At 41.2% G+C, this 22,773-nt stretch overlaps 1 protein-coding gene across 1 annotated transcript in view; it reads left to right on the forward strand.

Annotated features, from left to right (window-relative positions):
• Window positions 1-20,042, forward strand: part of Trank1 (tetratricopeptide repeat and ankyrin repeat containing 1) — a 175,131-nt gene extending 155,089 nt beyond the window's left edge. The window contains exons 17-22 of the mRNA XM_023719773.1: window positions 3,563-3,666; window positions 3,777-3,909; window positions 11,809-11,954; window positions 12,789-15,832; window positions 16,687-16,785; window positions 17,955-20,042. Of these exons, the coding sequence (XP_023575541.1) occupies window positions 3,563-3,666; window positions 3,777-3,909; window positions 11,809-11,954; window positions 12,789-15,832; window positions 16,687-16,785; window positions 17,955-18,055 (3,627 nt within the window). The 3' untranslated portion in view covers window positions 18,056-20,042. The remainder of the gene's footprint in view (window positions 1-3,562; window positions 3,667-3,776; window positions 3,910-11,808; window positions 11,955-12,788; window positions 15,833-16,686; window positions 16,786-17,954) is intronic.
• Window positions 20,043-22,773: the final 2,731 nt, after the last annotated feature.

Genomic DNA, 22,773 nt, shown 5'->3' on the forward strand with positions numbered 1-22,773 from the left:
TCTCTCTCTCTCTCTCTCTCTCTCTCTCTCTCTCTCTCTTTTCTGGTACCAGGGATAGAACTCAGGAGCTTACACATGCCAGGTAGGCACTTATGCTGCTGAGGTATATCCCTGGCCCTGCCTTGAGCTTCTAATCAGCTTGGAAGGTCTACTTCTAGGAGCTGATTGGCTCTTGGTTTAGGAGACAGAGATCATATGATGCCAGCGTCCCCCCCAAAATAGGCAGAAGTACACACAGCCCCTTAAGATCTGTCCAAGAAACTGACCCAGTATTGCTTCTGCTGAATTCTGTTGGCCAAACAAGTCACAGTCCACATGAGAAAGGAGGGAAAATATCCTGCACTTGTAATAGGGAATGCTGCAAATTTGCACTGTAAAGGGATGTGTGTTGGGACAGAGAAAAATGTACTCTGGCCACACTATAGTCTATTATATAAAGTGAGAAAACACTATTTGCTTTGTTGTAGGTTTGGGTATTTCAGAGAAGCAGGTTTTTAAATTTGTTATATTTAGCTGCAGAAGTTGATTGAGCTCCAAAACTTTGTTCATTGATGGTCCTTGTTAAAAGTGGAAAGAACAAGCCTGATCTAGTAGTGACACACTGAACACCCTGTAGACCCTTCCATAAATTAAAAAGAAGAAAAAAAATAAATCCCTACAGAATGTGAAGAAAAATAAATAAATGAAAAATAAAAATATTTTTAAAAATTAGGAATAAACAATTATGTATTTTTGCACAGAAATTTAGAATTCTAACCATATACATCATGGTAGTGGGACGGTCCTGTGACATTTTTTTCCTTGTCTCTTGTTTTTATTTAGATGTGGTATTTTTATACAATGGAGAATTACTCAGCTATAAAGAACGATAAACTCGAAGCCTTTATATATAAGTGGATGCCACTTGAAGACATACTCATAAGTGAAATAAACCAGACCCACGTGTGTAAATATCATATAGATTCACTAGTATGAGAACTCAAACGAAGAAACAAAAATAGAAAGGCATAACACAATTAAAAGGAAAGTGAGAACTTGAGGATTAGATAACAAAGAGAGGGCAAGGAGAAAAGCTAGGAAACATGCCAGGGGCAAAACCATATATTTATATGCACAAGATGGTTAAGGCAATGATCCTGAGAATCTTCAGCAGGTTTTTGAAACTAGCAGTTAATTGGTAGCATTCTCACCCTGAGTAAATATATATGCTGATACCTGTGAGCTAAACAACTGTACTGAAGAAAACTGTAATACGAGGTCCATGCTTGGAATTCCTGTTATTCTGACCTTCTAAATATGTACTGCTTGTCATGTCATATCAACTACTGCTATACTGTCTCTCAAGTAAATGTTTGTTTAAAAAGGAAAAGCATTTTTGAAGTTCATACCATTTATACATTAGCTGTGACAGTGACTACTGTTTTATTCACAACTGAATAAAAGGAGAACTTCAGTTAAAAAAAATGGAAAGAAATACTGAACATTTGGCTGTCATTATAAAGCAGTCTTTTGGCAGGGTGGCTGGTGGGGTTAAGTAGGGAAGGAGGAGATAAACTCGGCAGCAGTATGGGAATTGAATTGGAAATCTCTGTGCAATCTTACCCTTTATTTCTTTCAGAACACTTTGGTGTTCTGAAGAACCCTACTTCTGGTGTTACCTACCTGTGTTGTCCATGGATTTCCAATTATTGATCTCTGTAAAAATACTTTTTGAAAGTTTCAATCTAAAAATCTTTTTAGGGGAGCTGGCATAGATGGGAAAGTTATAAAAAGCCTTCTCCTCATCTGACTTTATTTTGATCCTGCTAAAGGACTGCAGGACTCAGGTGGTTTATTGGGTTTTGGCTGCATGTCAATGAATGTTTCAGAACTACCATACAAGATTTGTTCATTTGACAAATACTTGTTGCGTTGTGAGCCAAAATTATGTTTATTTTGTCCTCTAGATTCCTATTGACTTCTAAAATGGGGCCCTGACTTATTCCTACTGGAGTCTATGGACCTATGCCTCAGGGCACAGTGCGAATCTTGCTGGGCATCAACTGTCTCATTTTCAAAATGAGACTGGTATAAATGAGGCTGATAATACCAGAGAAATCAGTTATTCAGTTACCCAAACCATTGCTAAACCCACTCCAGCTACTCTTCTTGCTCAGTGGGTTATTTTTCCCTTGAAAAAATTGGAAAAATTATAAATGAAAAGAAAAAAACTACAGAATAGTCTTTTATTTACCCTTTTGTATATACATAAGCACAAGAGAGTTAGGTTAGATATACATCTACTTTTCCTTAGTTCATTGAGAATAGAAATTTGTACTAATGTTCTTTAGACAAGATACTGTGTCTGCATCTTGTCCTCTGAATAGCCACTATGAAGACACCAATATGCAACGTATTAATTATTGTAACCATCCTACTAATCTGATTTAAAGCTGTTTCATTGCTATTTTACCTTTTTTTCCTCATTAAGATGCATTAAAACCCCCACAAAATTACGTTTAGATTCCAGGAATGTGATAGTGAGCAAAACGGGCACATAGATGAATGTGCAGTTTCAGCTGTGGCAGGTGTCACAGATGCAGGGTCAGCTGCATTCAGAGCTGCCTGTCCTAGACAGGAAGGCCAAGACAGCCTTCTTTGAGAAGTGAAGCCTTGAACTGAGACCTGAAGAGTGAATGAAGCTAACTAGGCAAAGAGCATTTCTGTTAGAGGCAGTAGCCTATGCAAAGGCCCTGTGGTGGGAAGAAGTATGGCATAGGTCCCAGGAATGCAAGGTGCATGAGGGTAGGAAGGCTGGAGCAAAGAGCAGGAGGGAGAGAAAGGCTGTCCTGTCCATTTTTCAGCAAATGTCACTTAGTCTCTCCCACATCCACACTGAGACTCAGTGCTAAGCATAATGGGAACTTTTTGCCTTGAGACATGGTGTAAGCATTCCTGTCTTAGAAAAGCAGCTTTCTGATGGCAAGGATGCAGGCTGACTTTGCTGTGCTACTTGTCTGCATACCTCCTACTTAGCAGGTTTAGTCACTTAGATCTGCATGCTCTGATGATCTGAATGTGTTGTGAGACTATCTTACCTCATTTCTGTTCCCAGTCTGTGTACTATAGCTGTTTCTGCAGCACCACATGGTAGCCATGGTAATTAGCAACTGTGTCAAAAGGCCCAGAAAGACCACAAGATGCCCTTGGGCTAGTTGCTTCATGGCTCTGACCTGAGGTTGCTCTGTGTACAATGAGAAGGATGATATCTCTTACACATGGCTGTTGGAAGATTAAAGAAGAGTGCTGTTATGCTGACCAGTAAAATAGGTATTATGTACTTTTTCCATAGCTTCTGGATACTTCCTGAAGAAATTTTTGAGTGTGTTGGCTGGTAACAGTGTTGGGCTTTGTCCTCTCAGGCTTCTGTGGTTAGCATACATGTACCTTCCCATTCCTCCCTTTCAGATTGGTCTGGGTAAGACAGTGCTTTGTCAGTACAGTCACTCAATGCATGTTCTAACTCTTGTTCTATAGTCACCTCTGTTACCTTGTTAGGAATCAAAATCTTCTCCCTATTCAGGTTGCAGCCAAGTGTTACCAAAAAGGAGGTGCATTTGAGAAGGAAAAGTTAGCCTTGGCCCATAATGCTGCCCTGAACATGAAGTCCAAGAAGGTCAGCCCCAAGTAAGTGTCTTGGCATCATTTCAGATTTGTTTTGATGAGAGCAGCATGCTAAGCATGTTGGTGTTAGGTTAATATTTCATAGAAATATTGTTGTATTTCCCTTCTCCTAGGCAAAAACAGTTGGAATATTTGGGACTGGCTAAGACCTATTTGGAATGCAGTGAGCCAATGCTGTCCCTCAAGTGTCTGAGCTACGCCAAGGAGTTTCAGCTCTCTGCTCAGCTGTGTGAGAGGCTGGGAAAGGTATGGCCACATCCCACAGCTACTTACGAGGCCTGGGCTTCATCTGAACAGATCGAGAGGTGGGCCTCTCAACATCTGCTTGTGGCAAGAACAGGCTCACTCCAGGCCTCCTAGGAAGGGGACACTGGTCCTGTTGACTCAGTAGGATCCTTCTTTCTGTACTTGCTCAAGCATTCACTTATTCATTGCTTACCCTTAATTAATTTTTATTAATTAAGTTTATTGGTACATTTTAAGTATATATGATGATCATTTTCATCATAGAGACTTTGTACCTGTACATGACTTATCTCAATTCTTTTTTCCTCATTTCTTTATCCTCCCTTCAATCCTTCTTCCCTTCCTCATTTACAAAAGCTTTGTTTCCATTTGTCTTTCTTTTCTTTTCTTTTTTTCCTTTCTTTTCTTTTCCTTCTTCCTTTTCCCATCCTGCCTTCCTAATTCCCCTTTCTAATTGAATATTTTCTTCCTATTTCATAAGATCTAGTATACATTCTGATCTATATTTACACTTCTGGTTTCTCGCACTAGAGAAAAATGCAGTATTTAAGATCTTAATTTTTTCTTTGTCTTTGTCAATGTGATATTTATGCATGTGTGTTCAATTTATTTCCTTTAGAAATATGGTCTCAAGGTGCATCCATTTCCCTATAAATGTCTGAAGTTTATCCTTCTTTATGGCTGAATAATACTCCATTGTATAAAAGGCACATCTTTTTATCTATTCATCAGTTGACTGTGCTGCTATAAACATATATTTATCATACATAATAATTATAGTTACCTTGGAGAATTGGTACATAAATGTGGTGGATTAACAACTGGTAGTTAACTTCTAACACCCAATTGAATGGAACTAATGTGGTGCTAAGTGTGGGAGGTCCAGCTGAGGATTGTTGCCAGCAGCAGAAGAAGCAAACTGGAGAAGCTGTTGAGGGGCTGTTAGGGGAGCTGTTTGGAGAAGCTGTTAGAACACTGTTAAGGATGGTGTTTGGAGAAGCTGTTGGAATATGCTGGTTCTCTTTGGTTATTCTGCTGGGGGACCTTGTCATGCTGGGCTTCCTGATGAACTTGACTGTTCTTGGAGGAGGAGCTGAGGATTTCATTGTCTTTGAGAATGGCTATGGCTCATTTTGGTGGAGCTCTGGTCCTCATCTTGAGCGTTGCTTCCTGGCTCTGGAGGGAAAGATGGTGCAGTGCTGAGACTCATGGAGAAACTTGTCATGTTGGTTTTCGTGATAGGAATCCAGCTTTCCTTATCATTGGAGGGGCTCAGGACCTCACTGTTGCTGAGGATGGCTGTGGTACTTTTGGGGGAGCTCTGATTCATAATTTGAGTATTGCTTCCTGGCTCCAGTTCAGATCCCTCAGCCTGCTAGCACAGGTAACTTTCTAGCCTTCATCACTGACTTTTGAGCCCTTCCAGTGCAGATCTGTGAAACAGGCTTGCATGATACATTATTGTGGGTTCTAGATCTTCAGTTAGACTCATGCAGAACATATTACCATGGGATCCAGGTCCTCAACCTGGAGTCTTCGTTATGTGGACAGATTTCCCACACTCTTTGTATATGATTTTTTGGGTGATTCAGTATTTATTGTTCCCCTTGTAAACCCCCAAACTATGACAATATATATATCACAACTTAATCTTTTTTACTTCCCTTTCCCATCCCTATCTTTTCTTCTTCCTCCATTCCAAGTAGCCTTCCATCTCTATAAAATTTACCTCTTTGTTTCCTGTAGTTTCTCTTTTTATTTTGGTCTTTAAATTATTTATATTTTGGACTTATATGAGAAATCAATAATATTACTATTCTGTGTCTTATTTCACTTAGCATTATGAGCTCAAGTTGTTCCCATTATTTACAAATTTATCTTTATGCTGAGTAGTGCTCGTGTGTGTGTGTGTGTGTGTGTATGTGTGTGTGTGTTTATCCACTCATCTGTTGTTAGATACATAGAGCACTTGAAAAATTTAGCTGTTGTGAGTTGTGCTGCTGTAAATACATGCATCATTGTAATGTGATGTCTTTAATATTTTTGAGAAAGTATCCAGGAGAGGTATAACTGAATCACATGGAATTTCTATTTTTACTTTTTAAAAAATCTCTATACTGATTTACATAGTGATTATACTAATTTATAAGAAATGTTCGTTTTTTTCTTCACAACCTCACCAGCATTTATCTTTGTTGTTATTGTTTTTGATGATAGCAATTCTTTCTGGAATAAGATAGATTCATAGTTTGAGTATTGCTTCCCTGAATTTTAGCTTGTATATCCTTAATGACCAAGGATTCTGCACATTTTTTTCATGTACTTGGTCATTTGTACTTCTATATTTTGAAACATGTCTATTCATTTTAATTGCCCATTTTTGATTGGCTTTTTTGTTTAGAGGGAGTTCTAATTTTTTATATATTCTAGGTATTATTCTTCTGTCTGAGTAGCAGGTAAAGATGTTTTTCCATTATGTAGGTTGTCTCTTCACTCTGTTGGTTGTTTCTTTTGTTGTTGAGAAGCTTTCTAATTTCCAATTTGATATAATCCCATTTGTTGATTCTTGATTCCTCACCTATGCTTATGTCTTCAAGAATTTTACCTATTTTTAAAAAAACTTTTTTTTTTTTTTTTTTTTTGGAACTGGGAATTGAACTCAGACTCTTATGCTTGCCAGGGAAGCACTTATTCTACTGAGCCATCTCCCCAGCCCCTCTTACCTAGTTTATCTTTCAGCAGATTCAGTGTTTCAGTTTTATTATCTAATTATTTGATCCATCTTGATTTGATTTTATCTCATTGCGTGAGAGTTTTGTATATATGTTCGCACACGTGTGTATATGTGTGCATATCTATGTTGACATTCTGTTTCTGCTATTGTGACAATATATCTGATAAACTGAAAGGAGGAGAGATTTATTTTATCACAGGGTTTCAAATGTTTCATTGCATGGTCACTTGGCTTAGTTGCTTGTGGTAAGACAGAAACATCATGGTGGGAAGGCATTGGCAGAGGAAAGCTGCTCAGATCAGGGTGTGGGGAGACAGAGAGACAGAAACATATAGAGAGACAGATAGGGAGACTGAGACAAACAGACAGAGAGAGACAGATAGACAGACAGACAGAAAAGGAAGGGAGAAGAGGAAAAGAGAGAGACAGACAGACCCAGCGAAAGAGGCCAACAACTAGTGTTAGTGGCATTCTCCCTTCTGCTGCTGTTCCATCTGGCTCCTCACCCCACTGGATGGGAACACCCCCATTCAGGTCACATCTCTTCCCATCTGTCAATTGTCTCTGGAAACACTCTCAAAGACCCATGTAAAAGTGTGCTTTGCTGATTTCCTAGGTGCTTTTAAATACAATCTGACTTACAGTCAGTATTAATCATTATGTCAGCCATCTTTATGTTAGTATAGAAGGCCTGCTGTTAACCACAGGGAGACTAAATGTTCAAACCAAGGAGTAGATAGGTATTAGAATATTTCTGCCTTTTCATTCCCTGTGTTCACAGTCCAGAATTGGCTTGGGTCCATGGTCTGCTGTTTACATGGAATTTTGCTATGTTCCCAGTAGTTACTCTAGATCTGTCCTATCCAATCCCACAACTACATGTTCCTATTAAGTTTAAATTAATTAAAATATAATGAAATTTTAAAATTCACCTCTGTAGCCTCATTAGCCACATTGGGACTGCTCACTGTTACAGAACATTTCCATCACTGCAAGAAGCTTTGTCTGACAAAGCTTCTATGCTAGTCTGGAACTGAGCTGCTCACAGAGATCAACAGACTGGCAGGGGACCACAAACTGTTATTTGTTTACAGGAAGATTAATACAGAAGAGAGAAGTAAGCTATAAGAAATTTTTTATGGCCATGTGACATCGAAGTGGTGACTTTTCTTAGTGATTAAATTTTAATGTGTCAGTTGTGATGAATTAGAAATGTAAAACAATCTGGCCTTCACCACAAGTATTTGGAGAAGCTGTGCTTAAGACTGTCTGACTGTGAGCAGCTGCATTTCTTCTTTTGCTGGAATTTTCATGTCTGAATGTCCAATATGGTAATTCCTGGCATTCCCAGAGCACCCTGCTCATGGCAGGGCTGGGAGTGGGTCCTACTGGGAGATTGAAGTGTGGTCCAAGTCATGTCCAATAAGAGCAGGCCCTCAGTGCTATTTGCTTTTCTCCATGTTTATTATTAGATGTGATTTGTCAGAATATGGAAGGTAGAGATGGAATAGGGAGATTAGAGATAATATTCCAGTGTAAATGGAAATGTCATTTCTGTATTCAAAGCAATAGAATAGTTTTCCAACTTTTTTAACTTCTTTAGCCTCTGCCTTTCAGATTTCAGGGCTATCACCTTGCACATGAAGTGTGACTACAGGGAACAGGTCTAAGCCTATCATTTTCCACTTTTTGAGTACCAGTGTCTGGCATGACTGAACCAGAGATACTTTTCTTGTCTGCTTCCCCACCCTGCACCTAAGCCTACCAAGTTCTGCCTCTGATGTGCGGTTGGGGAGAGCAGGAGCCCATAACTGCAGCCCATGCCCTACTCTCCTACTAGAGCACCTTTGATCTGTGGAGACCATCCTGCTCATAGAGCATACTTAGCCTTTCTCCTCCTGCTTGCACAGGCTCTGCTCCTAGGTGCTGCTTCTTCTCTCTTAAATTCATCCTAGTAGCTCCAAATGTCTCCTGGAGCAGACAGTGATTTATTTTGTCATCCCAGCTACAAGAGGCTGAGATGGAGGATGGTAAGTGTAAGCCCAACTTAAGGCCATGTCTCAAAATGAAAAACTAAAAAAATAGAGGGGGCTTGGATATAGCTCACACCAAACAGCACAACTGGGTTTGATTCCCAGTACTGTACACACCGAACAACACAACTCACTCTGGGAAGAATCAGAGCTCTCCCCTTGTTTGAGTCCCTCCAGGGAAAGGTGTTCAACTCTCAGGCAGTGTCATACTACTTGTGATTGTCTACCCAGATTGACTAGAAGTTTTGAATTGACCAGCTTTGCACCTGCTGTTGCCTAAATTCTCAGGCCAAATTACCTCCCTGTTTCCAATCCCCAGGTGCACGCTACCTACCCCTGGGAAGAAATGTTTGTGAGAATGCCTTGGGAGTACAAGACTTTCAGTACTATGCCTTGCCTGGTTTTTTGTTCTCCTCAGAGAGCAGATTTGGTTTCCATAGAAACCTTTCCAAGCCCTTTCCATGGATGGCAGGTGGGGCCTCCTTATGAAGCAGGATAGGCCAGAGCAGAGAGCTGACAGTTGTTCCTCTCTTTCTTCAGTTGTACACATATTTAGCACCTAATAGATCTTTATGTACACACATGGATTTAATAATGAGAATTATCATAGAGAGGAGTGGAGTAATAAGATGTAGAATTTTGTTGATTTGACTGTGATTGGTCAAGGATTCCCTGATCTATGAGGTCTCTGAATATAGAAGAAACTTACATCTGAATCTTTTCTTTTAGCACCTCAGCTATCTTTTCTCATTAAAGATTAGATTTTTTTAGGGAGCTAGGAATATGTATTTTGTTTTGTTTCATTTTTATTTTGTTTACTCTTGGGGCCCATGTGCAACAGTAGAGTTCGAGAGTTAAATATTCATCAAACAGGCAGACCCTCTACCCTACTCTAGGTGCTGAGTGACAGGCAGGTAACTAAGCAAAGGCTTCTGTCTCTTCAGAGCTTCCCTTTCTAGTGTAGGAGAAAGACAAATAGATAAACAGTATATGAGATGTCAGTAGTGATGAGGACTGAGAAGAAAGGACAATAAAAGGAGAAGGGAGTCAGTGGCTGCTGTTTTAGGCAGGGAATCTGAGCTGACTTTTGAGTGGAAATTCCCAGAACAGTTACTGGAAGGTTCATGGGCTAACATTCCCAAGGAAGGAACATTTTTATAAGTTTGAAGGACTGGAAGGAAGCTAGTTTGGCAGAACATGGAACAAAGGATAGAAATGGTACCAAGAGAGAGAAGGGCGGGAGGAACAGATGATAAGATGGAGGATGATGTAGTGTATGATAAGGACCATTTTTTTGTTCAAGTGGGATAGGGATCCAGGAAGAATTCAAGTGGAGGGGTGACATAAGATTAATTATTTGGTTGTAGAGAAATAAGAGCAGAAAGTTGGGAAAGTCTAGCAGCAGGCTTCGAGTTGAATTGCATGATAGTGGTGCACAGGGTTGTATCTTGGAAATTCTGGGAAAGCCGAGCAGAGTGATAACCTCTTCATAGCAAACCCACCATTAGTGGACATGAGGCCCACTCACTGTATTTTTTTTTGTTGTTCATTATCTTCATTTTCACAGCCAGTTTCCATCCCATTCACTTTTCATTGGTAGCCGAATATTCTACTGCATTTAATGTATGTCCTCAAATGCCAACATTATTAAATGAATAGTGGAACCCTCTATTTATATATATGTTAAACTTATCTCAATGACATCCTATTTTGCTTTTTATCTTTTTATATCCCTTGCTATTGTGTTAAGTTCTGGCCATGTCTCTGACCCCTAGCAGTATTCCAGTGATGTTACTTATCCACCTCCCTGGAGATGAGTCCAGGTTGCTACTGGCTCCCTGGCTGCCACACACAGCACTACAGTGTGCACCATACCCTCACAGCCCTGTGTGAGTTTACGGCATGTATTACTAGGTATGGTTTGCTGCTCTGGGCTATGTATATACTGAGCTTCACTTTAATAATCTGACTACTCTGCTTTCAAGAATGGCCATATCACTTTCTGCATGAGGGTTCTGTGTTCCCCCATTTTCTTGACTATGTTCAGCAGATTCTGATTTTCTATTTTTGTAAGCTTGGTGGATTTATTTCACTGTGGTTTTAATTTGCTTTTTTTCTGACTGTTAGTAAGGGTGGGTATCCTTTTGTGTGTGTATGTGTGTGTGTGTGTCCCACAGCCTGCCCTGGTGGTGGGGCTGGTGCAGCATGTGGTACTGGGATCTAACTGCAGTCCCTGTGCTTACCTAAGCTTGCCTAAGCAGGAGCTTTAGTCCGCTGAGCTATCTTGCCAGCCCCCTCATTTATTTTTTATTTTTTAATTTTTTCTTTTTTAGTTACTCAAATTTACCTCCTCTAAACTGCTGGTTTATGTCATTTGCTTAATTTTCTGTTGGATTTCCAGATAAGTCTTTAACTGTAATTGCAGGAATGCTTTTTGTGTTTCAGACGTCCCAAAGCTTGTAGCCACTAGTCACATATGCTGTTTAAATTAAAATTAATTAAAATGAAATAAAATTAAAATATCAGTTTCTATATATTAGTGGATAGCAGATTAGCACAGATTGGTGCATAGCAGATTGGATAGCACAGAACATTTCTGTCTTTACGGATAATTCCATGATGTAGATGTAAAGTCTGTCTTCTCTTAACTTAATTTCATATGCCCTGTATTTAAATAGTTTTGGTATTATTAAATCTATCAGCTTTTCTCCTGAAGGTTGTGTACTGCATAGCTCATTTACTTCCAGGTTGCAGAAGCACTACATATATTTTCTCTCAAATAGTTTCCATATTTAGATCTTTAATCCCCCAGAATTTACCTTTATATATGATATAAAGTTAGGATTTAACTTTTTATTCTGTATTTTACAAATAATTAGTTTTCTTTTTATTTATTTCTTTTTGGTGGTACCAGGGATCCAACTCAGGACCTTGCACTTGCCAGGCAAGCATTTATTCCACTGACCTATCTCCCCAGCCCTAAGAATTAGTTTTCTTAATATTTTAGTGTCCTTAGTAGGTTCTAAAAAACAGCAAATATATAACTATCATTTTTATTTTTCATGGAATTGGTTTTTTAAGATAAAAAGTTATGAATATTCTAAATAAAAGTAAAATTTTATTCTGTTTTAGATAAGAGATGCGGCCTATTTCTATAAGCGAAGCCAGTGCTACAAAGATGCTTTCAGATGCTTTGAGCAGATTCAGGAATTTGATCTAGCACTCAAAATGTATTGTCAAGAGGAACTTTTTGAGGAAGCTGCTATTGCAGTGGAAAAGTAGGTGGTTCTTATTCTTTCCCATTTCTCTCCCCTCCTCCTCCTTGTCTATGGGGCAGCGAGCCCTGGGTATGGTATTCTGCTATGTCTGAAATGGTGTGACCATGTCAACCTCCTGCTACTTGGGTGGTAGCCTTTGGTGTCAGGTCAGCAGCTCCTTGAAAGCACAGCTTAGTTTTTCACTCTTTATAAGTTTTGACACAGTGTCTTGATAAGAAAAGCTAAAGATGATGAAGGGTGTGTTACAAGTGTGTTTATGGCAGGATATACTGACTTTGATTGGTAGAATAAAGAGGAACCCTAGAGAGCGTCATTAATCTCACATGAATCCAACCTGCATGCCTGGCAAAAGAGAAGAATCACAGGTTAGATAATAAAGGGAAGACTGATAAAATTGCTTATGTGTATACAGCACCCATTCCGTCCCTTCTCATTAATCACATTCAAATTTATTAGAGTTGTATAACGAAATGATTATCATGCTTTTATGAGATTTGAAGACATGTTGTTCAAGGATAATTTTTGGTTATGTGTATATTTTGCTCTATAGATTACCTTTCAAACTTGAGTCTCCCATTTACTTGAGTTGCAATTACAGCCTTTTTCATTAAGTAAGCACCCTAATGCTTGATTCCATTGAAGAACAAGGAGATTATTATGATTATTATCTAATGAAGCATTTATGAAAGTGCTTGAATGCTTGACAAATTTAGGTCTCATTTTGTAATACCTATGTATTGTGGGAGTCTTTAGTACCTCTGTGTTATATTTTGCAAAGAATTTCCTGTTGGCTGGTTGAAAATAAATTGACATTTGCATACTCTGTCTTCACAGATATGAGGAAATGCTGAAGACCAAGACTCTTCCTATTTCTAAGCTCTCCTATTCTGCCAGTCAGTTCTATGTGGAAGCTGCAGCTAAGTACTTGAGTTCAAATAAGATCAAAGAAATGATGGCTGTCCTCTCAAAGCTAGATATTGAAGATCAGCTAGTGTTCCTAAAGTCTCAGAAATGCCTAGCAGAAGCTGCAGACCTGCTGAACAAGGAAGGTCGGAGAGAGGAGGCTGCCTCGTTGATGAAGCAGCATGGTTGCCTCCTGGAGGCTGCCAGGCTCACTACTGACAAGGACTTCCAGGCCTCATGTCTGCTGGGGGTTGCCCGCCTCAATGTGGCCAGAGATTCTGACATAGAACAGACTAAGGCCATTCTACAAGAAGCGCTTGATCTCTGTTATGAAACCAGCCAGTTTTCTGGCATTGCAGAGGCCAAATTCCTACAGGGAGTAATCCTGAAAGACTTTCAGAAACTCAAAGATGCCTTCCTCAGGTTTGAAACTCTCAACCACTCAGCTGGAGTTGTGGAAGCTCTTTACGAAGCAGCCAGACAGTGTGAAGCTGACCCTGAGAAAGTTCTTGCTCTGGCTCCATGGGGCTTAGAAATTCTTCTCAATCTGGTCAAGGCCCTCAAGCGAGTGACTAACAATGCAGAGAAGGAAATGGTCAAATCTTGCTTTGAATTTTTTGGGATTTCCCAGGTGGATGGAAAATATTGCCAGATAGCTCAGAATGACCCTGGGCCCATCTTAAGAATAATTTTTGACCTGGACTTGAATTTGAAAGAGAAGACAACAAAAGACCATTTCGTGGTAATGATTGATCAAGTGAAATTAGCCTTAAACAAACACCTTCTGAGCAGGCTGTGTCAGATCACACAAAGTCTGCTTGGGAAGACATACCCCGGCATATGCTTGAAGTTTATTGTAGGCTTAAAATGTGAAGATAAAAACTGTGAAGACTTTCATAGGCCTCTGCGGCGTTGTGAGGCCAAGTGTATGGTTCAGTCCAAAATGCATCTGGTGGCCATCAGTGGATTGCTTTTGGAAGCCAAAAATGTATTCCCAAAAATCCTAGCTGAAGAATTGGAAGAAATAGATTATATTTTGTCTACAGATATATATGGCTTTTGCAAATCTTTCCTAAATGTCCTTTTCCCTAGGCATTTCCATCAGAGAGTACTGTCAGAAAACCCCATGGCATGCAAAGAAATCCTCAAACCACATTGCAAATCCTTCCGGTCCTACAGGTTTGCCTTGAAAAAATACATCCATGATCTGTTTCAAAATGAAACAGCATGCAGCCGCCGGGAGTCCACAGATTTGTGGCTTAGTGCCATGCAGGCTTTCCTTCTCTCATCCAGCTATCCAGAGGAATTTGAAAAGCTGCTCCACCAGGAAGAAGACAACTACAACAGAGAACTGAAAGCTCTAGAGTCTGAAAAAGAGGAAAGGGGCAGAGGAAAAAGTAGCAAGATGAAAGGAATAGAAGGGAAATTTGGCATGCTAGTGCCCAACAGGGATGATGAAAGTGCAGAGAAGACCCACCTGTGCTTCATTCGGCTGCTAGAGAATTCTATTGACCAGTTCTATGTGTATAGGAATCCAGAAGACTACAAGAAGCTCTTTTTCCGTTTCATGAATGTCCTCATCCAGAGGTGCAAAGAGCCACTTATCCCCAGCATTGGAAACACAGTTGCCCTGTTGGAGTTCCAGTTTATTCACTGCAGTGTGGTACTGGCCCGCCTCTGGAAGAATGCTATCCTGTGCCTCCCCAAGAGCTACATTGCACTCCTGCACTATTGGGGGTTCCTGTTCAGCAAAAAAGACAAGGAACTTGGGGATATGTTCTCCATTATCCAGGAATATAAACCGAAGGATGTGACAAGAGCCATTCAGGACTTCCGATTCCACCTCTCTTACCTTGTCAAGGTGCTATGTGGTTATGAGAATATCAACTTCAATGTTCTGCTTGATGCCTTCAGTGAAATAGACTATGTGGTCTCAGGGGAGGCGGAGCGGACACTGGTGCTGTGCTTGGTAATGCTGGTAAATGCTGAGGAGTTCTTGCAGCCATTCTGCAAGTCTCTTTTGTACCGCCATTTTCAGGAGATCGAGACAAGACTGGAATTGATGAGCATGGACTGCCCTGACCAGGTTCCAGAGAGGCTTCAGAAGGCTGTGAGGCGGGTGGTGATGGCGGTCAATGTGAAGTTTGTGGCTGAAGCCCTGCAAGAGCTGCTCTTTGAGAGAGATGAAGAATACCTGATGGACTGCCACTGGCGCTGGGACAGTGTGCACACCAAAGGGTCTGTGGTCCATGGCCTCTGTCATGAGGAGGTCAGACTAAGCCGCTTGCTCTGTGTTGGTCCTGAAGACTATTTTGCTGAACCTGAGTATGAGATTGATGAGGATGAGACAGATGAGCTGGTATTGGAGGACCGAGACTATCTCCTGGCCACCATCCTTTCCCAGAAGCAGCGAAAGGCCTCCATCCAACGCAAGTTGAGAAGAATGTTCCTGGTGGTGTCTCTTTGTATCAGCTGGAGGAGATGGGTCCAGACAGAGCATGACAGAGAAGAGCCAAGAGAGCCCACAGCTGGGAACTTTAAAAAGGCTGATGTGGACAGGACCCAGTGTGATCTGTGTGGAGTGAAATTCACCCGCAGCCCTGAGAACTACTTCAGCTCCAGCAAAGTGTTTGAGGGAGTAGCTTCAGAGGGTGTGATTCTTTCTAAGGCTGAGCTGGAAGGGAAGGAGCGTTGGGAGAGGAGTAGTGAGTCCTATGAGCAGCACATCCACCTAGAAAGCCATCAGAGGCAACAAATAGCTTACCAGAAATACTCAGAATTTTTCCATGAGAAGGTTGACCCAGCCATTTATGAAGGTAAATTAGTGGTGCAGGACATTGAGCAGAGCAGATGGATCCGTAGTCACTTGGGGTCTAAAGAGCACAGCCACATGCTGCAGAGGAAGGTCCAGGAGCACATCAAGAGGGTTTCAGATTTGGTGGAAGACCTCTACAGGAGAAAGGCCTGGGCTGATGGTAAGGGACACAGAGATAGGGGCCTAGATGGGGTTGGACAAGCATGCTAAGTGATGGCAGTTATGTTCTTTGTAGTGGCATCTAATTTGGGGATGATGGGAAGCTTGGTATTTGCAAAGACACAGTAAAGAATATTTGTTCTCAAACTACAGCAAAATCTCATTGTTCAGATTACTCCCTTCAATTAAAAATTTATGATTATCTTTGGCCTGGATGATTTCCCCAGATACTACAGGTGGGAAAATAATTTGATCACTGATTCTATGGAGAAGATTTAGGGAGAATATTGAAAGGCTTGAGAAAACACTTTAAGGTTCTCTTGATTTATTAATTCAGTAACATTTATTGAGCATCTACTTTGTGTTGAACCCTAGAGTATGAATTGGAAAATTTAGCTAGTCTTTTCTTTTAAAGATCCTTTTAACTCATACCAAATTTGAGCCTTTAAAGATAAGAATTTTTGAGCAGACTTAGACTCAGGTTTCCTTGTTAGTTTTCTTATTAGCTACTCCTTAGCAACACTGAATGAAATATATATATATATGGCATTGAAACATTCTATAATTCAGATACTATAGCCGGCTAGGAGTTTAATGACATTTTGAATACAGGCTGTCAATACAAAGGTTTGCTATTTGTAGTCTCTACAGACATACAGTAATGCTAGTGATGAGCTGACATTTAAGGGCAGCTTATGCTTGAGGTGACAGAAGGCCCCTCTATAAGGAGGGCTGTCGTGAGGGAATGTACACACAGACTAGCTCTTAGGACATGGGACTTTGTCCCTAGTGTTTGATGTTCTAGTGCATGTAGCAGCCTCTTCACTCAGAGCCCCTGTCCTTTGGTTTCTGTAGCGGAGGAGGCGATGACTCGGCTGGTCATGATTCTGGTTGTGTCCGTCAAGGATGCACAGGAGTGGTTGATGAAAACAGAACTCCACTTAAAAGAGGAAGGTAAGGAGTCCTTTACTTCAGGAGTGGGCAATATGTTGGGTCTTGTGGCTCTTCATACTATGAGCTCCCAGGTGAATCTGAAGTGAGGCAGCCACCCGGCCTGATAGCCTTTCATTGTCTAGGAGCACAATTTGTAATGAGTTAGCCACATAGTATCTAAATTTCCTCATTTGATTGGGAGGGTAACTCCTCTATCCTCCTGTTAGTTGCTAAGAACCTCTTTTGCTACTCATGAGCACATACTCAATAGAAAGGCTCCCAAGGATAAATATCATAGAGCTACCCCTTGATAAAGATGTTTTCTATTGTCAGCTATTTTTTTAAAACTGTTGGATATTTACTGAGTATCTAGTATCTATCAGCATTCTTCTGGGCCTGGGAATACCTTGTGAACAAAATGCAACATCTTTGCATAAGTCTGCAGGCATCTTGCTATAGAGGGTCAAAGGTTTCTGTAAAGTGAGTTACGTTTCTTTGCTGACAGAATTTTCTTACTAAATTCTGTGTGATCCAGAATGTCTTCTCTCTTACCCTTTCTACCTGCTGCCCCTGGCTAACCAGATCATGGTTCTTCTTGCTCTGGGATTTCACCAGCCTCTGATACTCTTCAGAGTCTTAATACAGTTGCTACTAAATATCCAGGCCTTGGAGCTGGAGAAAAGTTGAAGGAACTTTGTACAGATGTCTACTATTACAAAGCCTTTAGTGTATAGGCCCTTCTGGACACTGAGATTTTTATAATCATTTCAAAAGGAAAGTAATAGTTATAGCAACTCAAAAGTATAGTTGAACTTAGGTTTTCCTTGATTGGCTATTTATTAAAGGACCTCTATCATAAGACAAGGGGAATCAACCTATAAAGAATTTGATTCTGGAGATGGATGTTTATTTTGGCTTTTCTTAAGAGGCAGTGTTCTTTCTTTGGCATCCTAGTGGAAATCTTCATTTCTTTTTTAAACTAATACTAATTACACTGAATATTGGGTTGCATTGTGACATTTTCATACATACATATACGTATGGCACTTTGTTTTCATCCTTCCTATTCCCCTCCGTTCTTTAATTTAAACAATTACAGAGACATTAGCTTTCACTAGGATGTGGTATGTAGAGTGGGATAGTGGGCTGGGGTTACGATTTTCACTTTTTGTTTTTTACTTCATAAATAGGTATTGTTCAGGATGATGATTATGAAAATGAAGTTGAAGACTTTGGGGAGCTCCGTCCAAGAAGGCGTTCACGGAAATGTGGAAAGCAGAGAAAATACTAATGTCTGCACAGCTGCTGCCTCCCAAACCTTCAGAACATTCCATCTAGTCTTAGGATTCTGAGTGCTGGGGCAGAAGAAGAAAAGGATGTAAATTAGTGTTTAATAGAAAGACTAGGGGGAGTCCAATATCACCTTAGCTTTTTGTTCTTTCTTTCAATGATCCCTTAGGCTCTGATTGCTCCTTCACCTGAGGGACCTCCTAAGTGTTTTCTCAGTAAAATCTTGCAGTAGTAACCCCCCCAAATATGTTCAGGTTAGAGGAATCTTAGTTGAAGGGAATGTTAGAACTCCTCACCCCAAGTTCCCCAGGCTCTTTGACTCATTGCCATCATAACATGTAGGTAGCAGAGGACAAGCCAATTAAGGTGACACCCCTCACCTCAGAGTTGCCAGTGCTCTGACCAGGAAATTCCTTTATAGATTCCCACATCTCTGCCACACTGCTGCAATAGCAAGTAGTACAAAAGCTGTGTGTTCCCAGGGTCCTACCACCAGCCATCCCTAAGTCCAGAGTGTATTCTGGGCATCTCTGAGCCTACTCAATAGTGTAGTATAGTTCTTTCTGTTACATATGTTAGTCTTTTCTCTCTATGGCAACTTTCTCTTTGCCCTCCCGCTCTCCATGGTTTGTTACCATTCTCAGCTACCTGTGCAAGTCAGGTTAGACTACCTCAGAATGTAACTCAGAATTCACCTAGCATCCTTTGGAAGGCCTTTCCCTCTAGGAGAGAGTAGCTGGGGGCATTTCTAGTCTGCCTCTCCAAGGTGGTCTTAACTCTGCCTTGGCTATGGTGCATACTTTCCCAAAAAAGCGTTTTGTATGAAGCCCTGTACATCTAGATTTCTTGGATTTCCCTAGCAAGCTTGTCACCCAAGCTTAGGTTGACATTTGATGATAGTGAGATAGTGACCTACAGAATTACAATTTAGGAACAAGTAGACAAAGGAAGAAGCCAACCTTTCAGTGCCAGTTCTTCAGGATTTGCCTATGAATCACTGCCATGTGGCTGGTGGCCCTGTAAGAGGGGGTTGGCTGCAAGCCTGTTTGCAGGAGGCTGGTGATTCCCCCTCTGTCCACTGAGCCAGCTGCCATTTGGTCTGGTCCCATTCAGGAAGCCTTCATGCCTCTCTGATGGTTACTGCCACTTTACCGTACTCTTTGGTGGTTTTGTCCTCAGAACAAACCAATTTTTCTGCTGCTGCTTTTTGCTGCTTATTGTTTTCTTTTTATTGTATAAGTGATTCATTTGCTTCAAAGTTTATGTTTCTAGTTTTTATGCCAGGTATTTTTTTTATAAATTTTACTTGCCAGAAAAAAGGGAAAGAAAAAAAAGAACACAACGAAATCTTGCTGTACTGCCACATTTTTATAAAGTTAAATCATTTCTCTTACATGCTGCTGTCCTTTTGATTCTTTCTGATCTCAAAAAAGAGAAAAGGGGTACATGTTAGGGCTGGGTTGGTCTAGTCAGCTGGTTGATGCTGCAGAGCAGAAGCTTTCCGTGCCTGCTGAAATGAAGAAACCCAGGGTCAGAAAAACAAAGCTCAGTGCTTTCTTTTTAGGGTCAGTGTTGTCAGTGTTGTCAAGTGCCAGCCACATACACATTATTTCCAACTTGGGTACTTGTGAACATGCAGGCTTCCTACCATATGGCTGGTCCACGGTTTTCCCCTAGGAATGAGTATTGCTCTGAAATTGAATCCCTCTTTTGCTCCTGATGAATCTGGGCTAAGTCAGATAGGTAGATGTCTCAGCACTGAGTGCAGCACCTCCTCTGGGGGACCTCATCATTTGGTGTGGACCACATGCACACACACACCCAAAAAAAACCAGTAATGGAAAGGTATGTTGCATAGAGGTGATAGAAGCATTTATATAACTAACCAGGCCTGTACTTTGCTGTGTGAGACATTGGCCTTGCCACAATTGGTCAAGAAACTGGTCTTGATACAGAGTGATTCTATAAATTGTTACCATTTGAATACTGTCAGGTCTTGGTGTTATGAACGTGTGTGGGCAAGTGGTTCATCTGAGCCTTGGCAAGCAAAATGTTCAGTTCTGTACTCAAGACTAAAGAGACACAGCACTGGGATGGACCGTCCTGCTCACCTGTTTGTCAGACCCCCGCACCTGACAGAGAATAAAAAAATTCCCAGAACAGAGCTGCTGATTGCAGACCTGCTGATAACAGGGAGCCAGATCTTGCCAAAGGAGTTGCACAAGCAACTTCCCTATGCAGCCACACCCACAAGATGACCCCAAGGCTTTTACCACTCCAGACCCAGCCTAAAAACTTTCTACTCCCTGCCATGTCCCTCCTTTACCCAAACACCCCCATAAAACTTTCTCTTATGCATCCCTTAGAACCAATGGTCTTATCACCCTTGGCCCACCTGCACCAAGGCTCAGATAAACTTTGATTATTGCTTCAACTTTGCCTTTTCTGTTGGCCCTGGTTGCACCTCACTTTACTCCAGCACTGTTCCATAAACTACCTAAGAAATGCTTCATTAAGAACTTATCTCCACGACAGATAAGGGTCCTTAAAGTTGGGTGCTGAGGATAGGAGTATGGAATTCAATAGAAGGGTTGATAATGGCCATTAATGCTTTTGAGTTCTGAAGCCCAGTCCATCAGCAGGAGCTTTGTGTCCCAGATCTCGTCTTACCTTATGGAGATCCAGGGTGAATGTGTGTGTTAGGGGTCCTTAGTGCCATGATCAGATCCAGTAATGTATCTAGAGGGCTTGTGGGACTCAGCATGTAGTTGTAGTCCTGACTGATTCATTATTAAGTCAGCTAGTCCAGGGAAATGGTGTGGGACACAGTAAGAGGACACTACTGCAAACCTCCAGAGGTCCTTTCCAGCATCACAGAAAGCAGTGAATCGTCCAGGTATGAGATGCTTCCAGTCAGGAAAGCTTAGTGAAAACTGAGTGCTCAGATTTTACTGGTGGGTACCTATCTTCTGCCCAGCACAAAGTCCCAGAGTCTTAGAAGGTCTTCAGAAGAAACTGAATTTTTATATAAACAATTTAGGAAATGATGGACATTCTTACCAGTTCTGGGGGGTGATGAGAACCCTCTTGAAGTTCAAGTTCCAAACATTAGTGAAGGGCTCATCTTGCAAGCAAGGTTTTTAAGGGCAGTAGTTAGGCCTGTGTGTTAATTATTGTCTTGTAGGGAATTCCATCAAGTTGGGGCTTTGTTATGATCACCCACTAACTTCACAGACATCTCTGCATCCAGCTGCTGCAGAAGCACATATGTAACCACTGTCTAGTCAAGAGAGTGAGTTTTGGGGGACAGTTAATCTAAATAAAAAACCTTCATGAAGAAAGGAACATTTACCTAGCAGTTTTAGGCATTAATTCCACTTCCTTGTGCTCATCGGTAACTGTTCAGCATACTGTTTGAGGCCTGCTGGGGATAAACTTAGGGCCTTATTTATGCCTCTGGCGCCTGTTTCTTCTTTATTCCACTAACACACACACACACACACACACACACACACACACACACACACACACGGCCTGAGCATTCTTATTTAAGAGTGCTTATTCTCAGATTCTGGGACAAGAATACCATCCCTTGATGACAGAAGGAAGGGCAAAAACTGGTATTGGGATCAACAGTATCTCAAGTGTGGTTAGCATCTCAGTACCTTTTCAAACCACTGGTGGAAGAACACTGATGAGATGTAACACACTGGGTCACAAAGCCAGTTGGGGCAGGGCTCAGACCTGGACCTGGATTTTCCAATGCCAGACAATATTCTTTCCACTAAGGACTCAGGTTCTCAGGTCAACAGCATTTGTCAGTAATTTTTTCTCAGCTCCATCACTTCTACTTAAATAGTACATAGGGTGTGCCAGCCCTTGGACATTTAAGCAGCTCATTCTCTTCAACCACTCACTTGTCTTTTGGCAATCATGTTTTCCTGTAGTACAGGGCAATGCCCAGCAAGGTAACTTGTGTGCTTGTGTGTGTTCTACTGTTACCACCTGGCCTCTGGCCCCCAAGGAGAGCACCAGACAGTTGCCCACTCAAGCCCAGTACTGTTCCTGAAGCTGACAGCTCACTCTCTGTTCTGTGCCCTTACGTTATACTATCCTAAACATTATAGTTCACCGCAGAGGTTCCGTCTCCTGTATCCTTATAACCCCACCTAGATCTGAAGATGCAGTGCTTTTTTTTTTTTTTTTTAAGCTATTGTGCCTCTTTTTCCTTGCAAGTAGAAATGTGCAGTTCAAGAAGATCCCCAGATTTTCAGAGACCCTGGCCAGCACTATCCACTGCAACAACACCCATAGAATTCTGTGCAAGTTTAGTGCTTACATTACACTTGCTTTCAGGTAGTGTGTGAAGAGGGACAATCCTGATAGGCTACCAAGGTCTCCTGATCATGCCAAAAGTGTGTCAGCTATCAATTGCTTTACTGCTACAAAATAGGCTCTATTGGCTTCCTCCAAGGGGCTGAGTCTCATGCTACCAGGGCACGTGGATGGTGAAATATGAGAAGGATGAAACCAACAGGTAAACAGGGCTTGTACTCTACCTCCTGAAGCTCACAGAGCCTTCCAGGCTGCACGAGAGGATTAGTCTGGTGGTTCAGGAAAATGGTCAAGGCTGCAATTATCTATATTAAAATTATAGCAAAGCAGCATACAGGTTTTATTCAATACTCCAGGAAGCATTTTATAAGACATTTAAGTTAT

The sequence above is a fragment of the Octodon degus genome, unplaced genomic scaffold (assembly GCF_000260255.1).
Source record: "Octodon degus isolate 3935 unplaced genomic scaffold, OctDeg1.0 scaffold00071, whole genome shotgun sequence".
NCBI lineage: Eukaryota > Metazoa > Chordata > Mammalia > Rodentia > Octodontidae > Octodon > Octodon degus.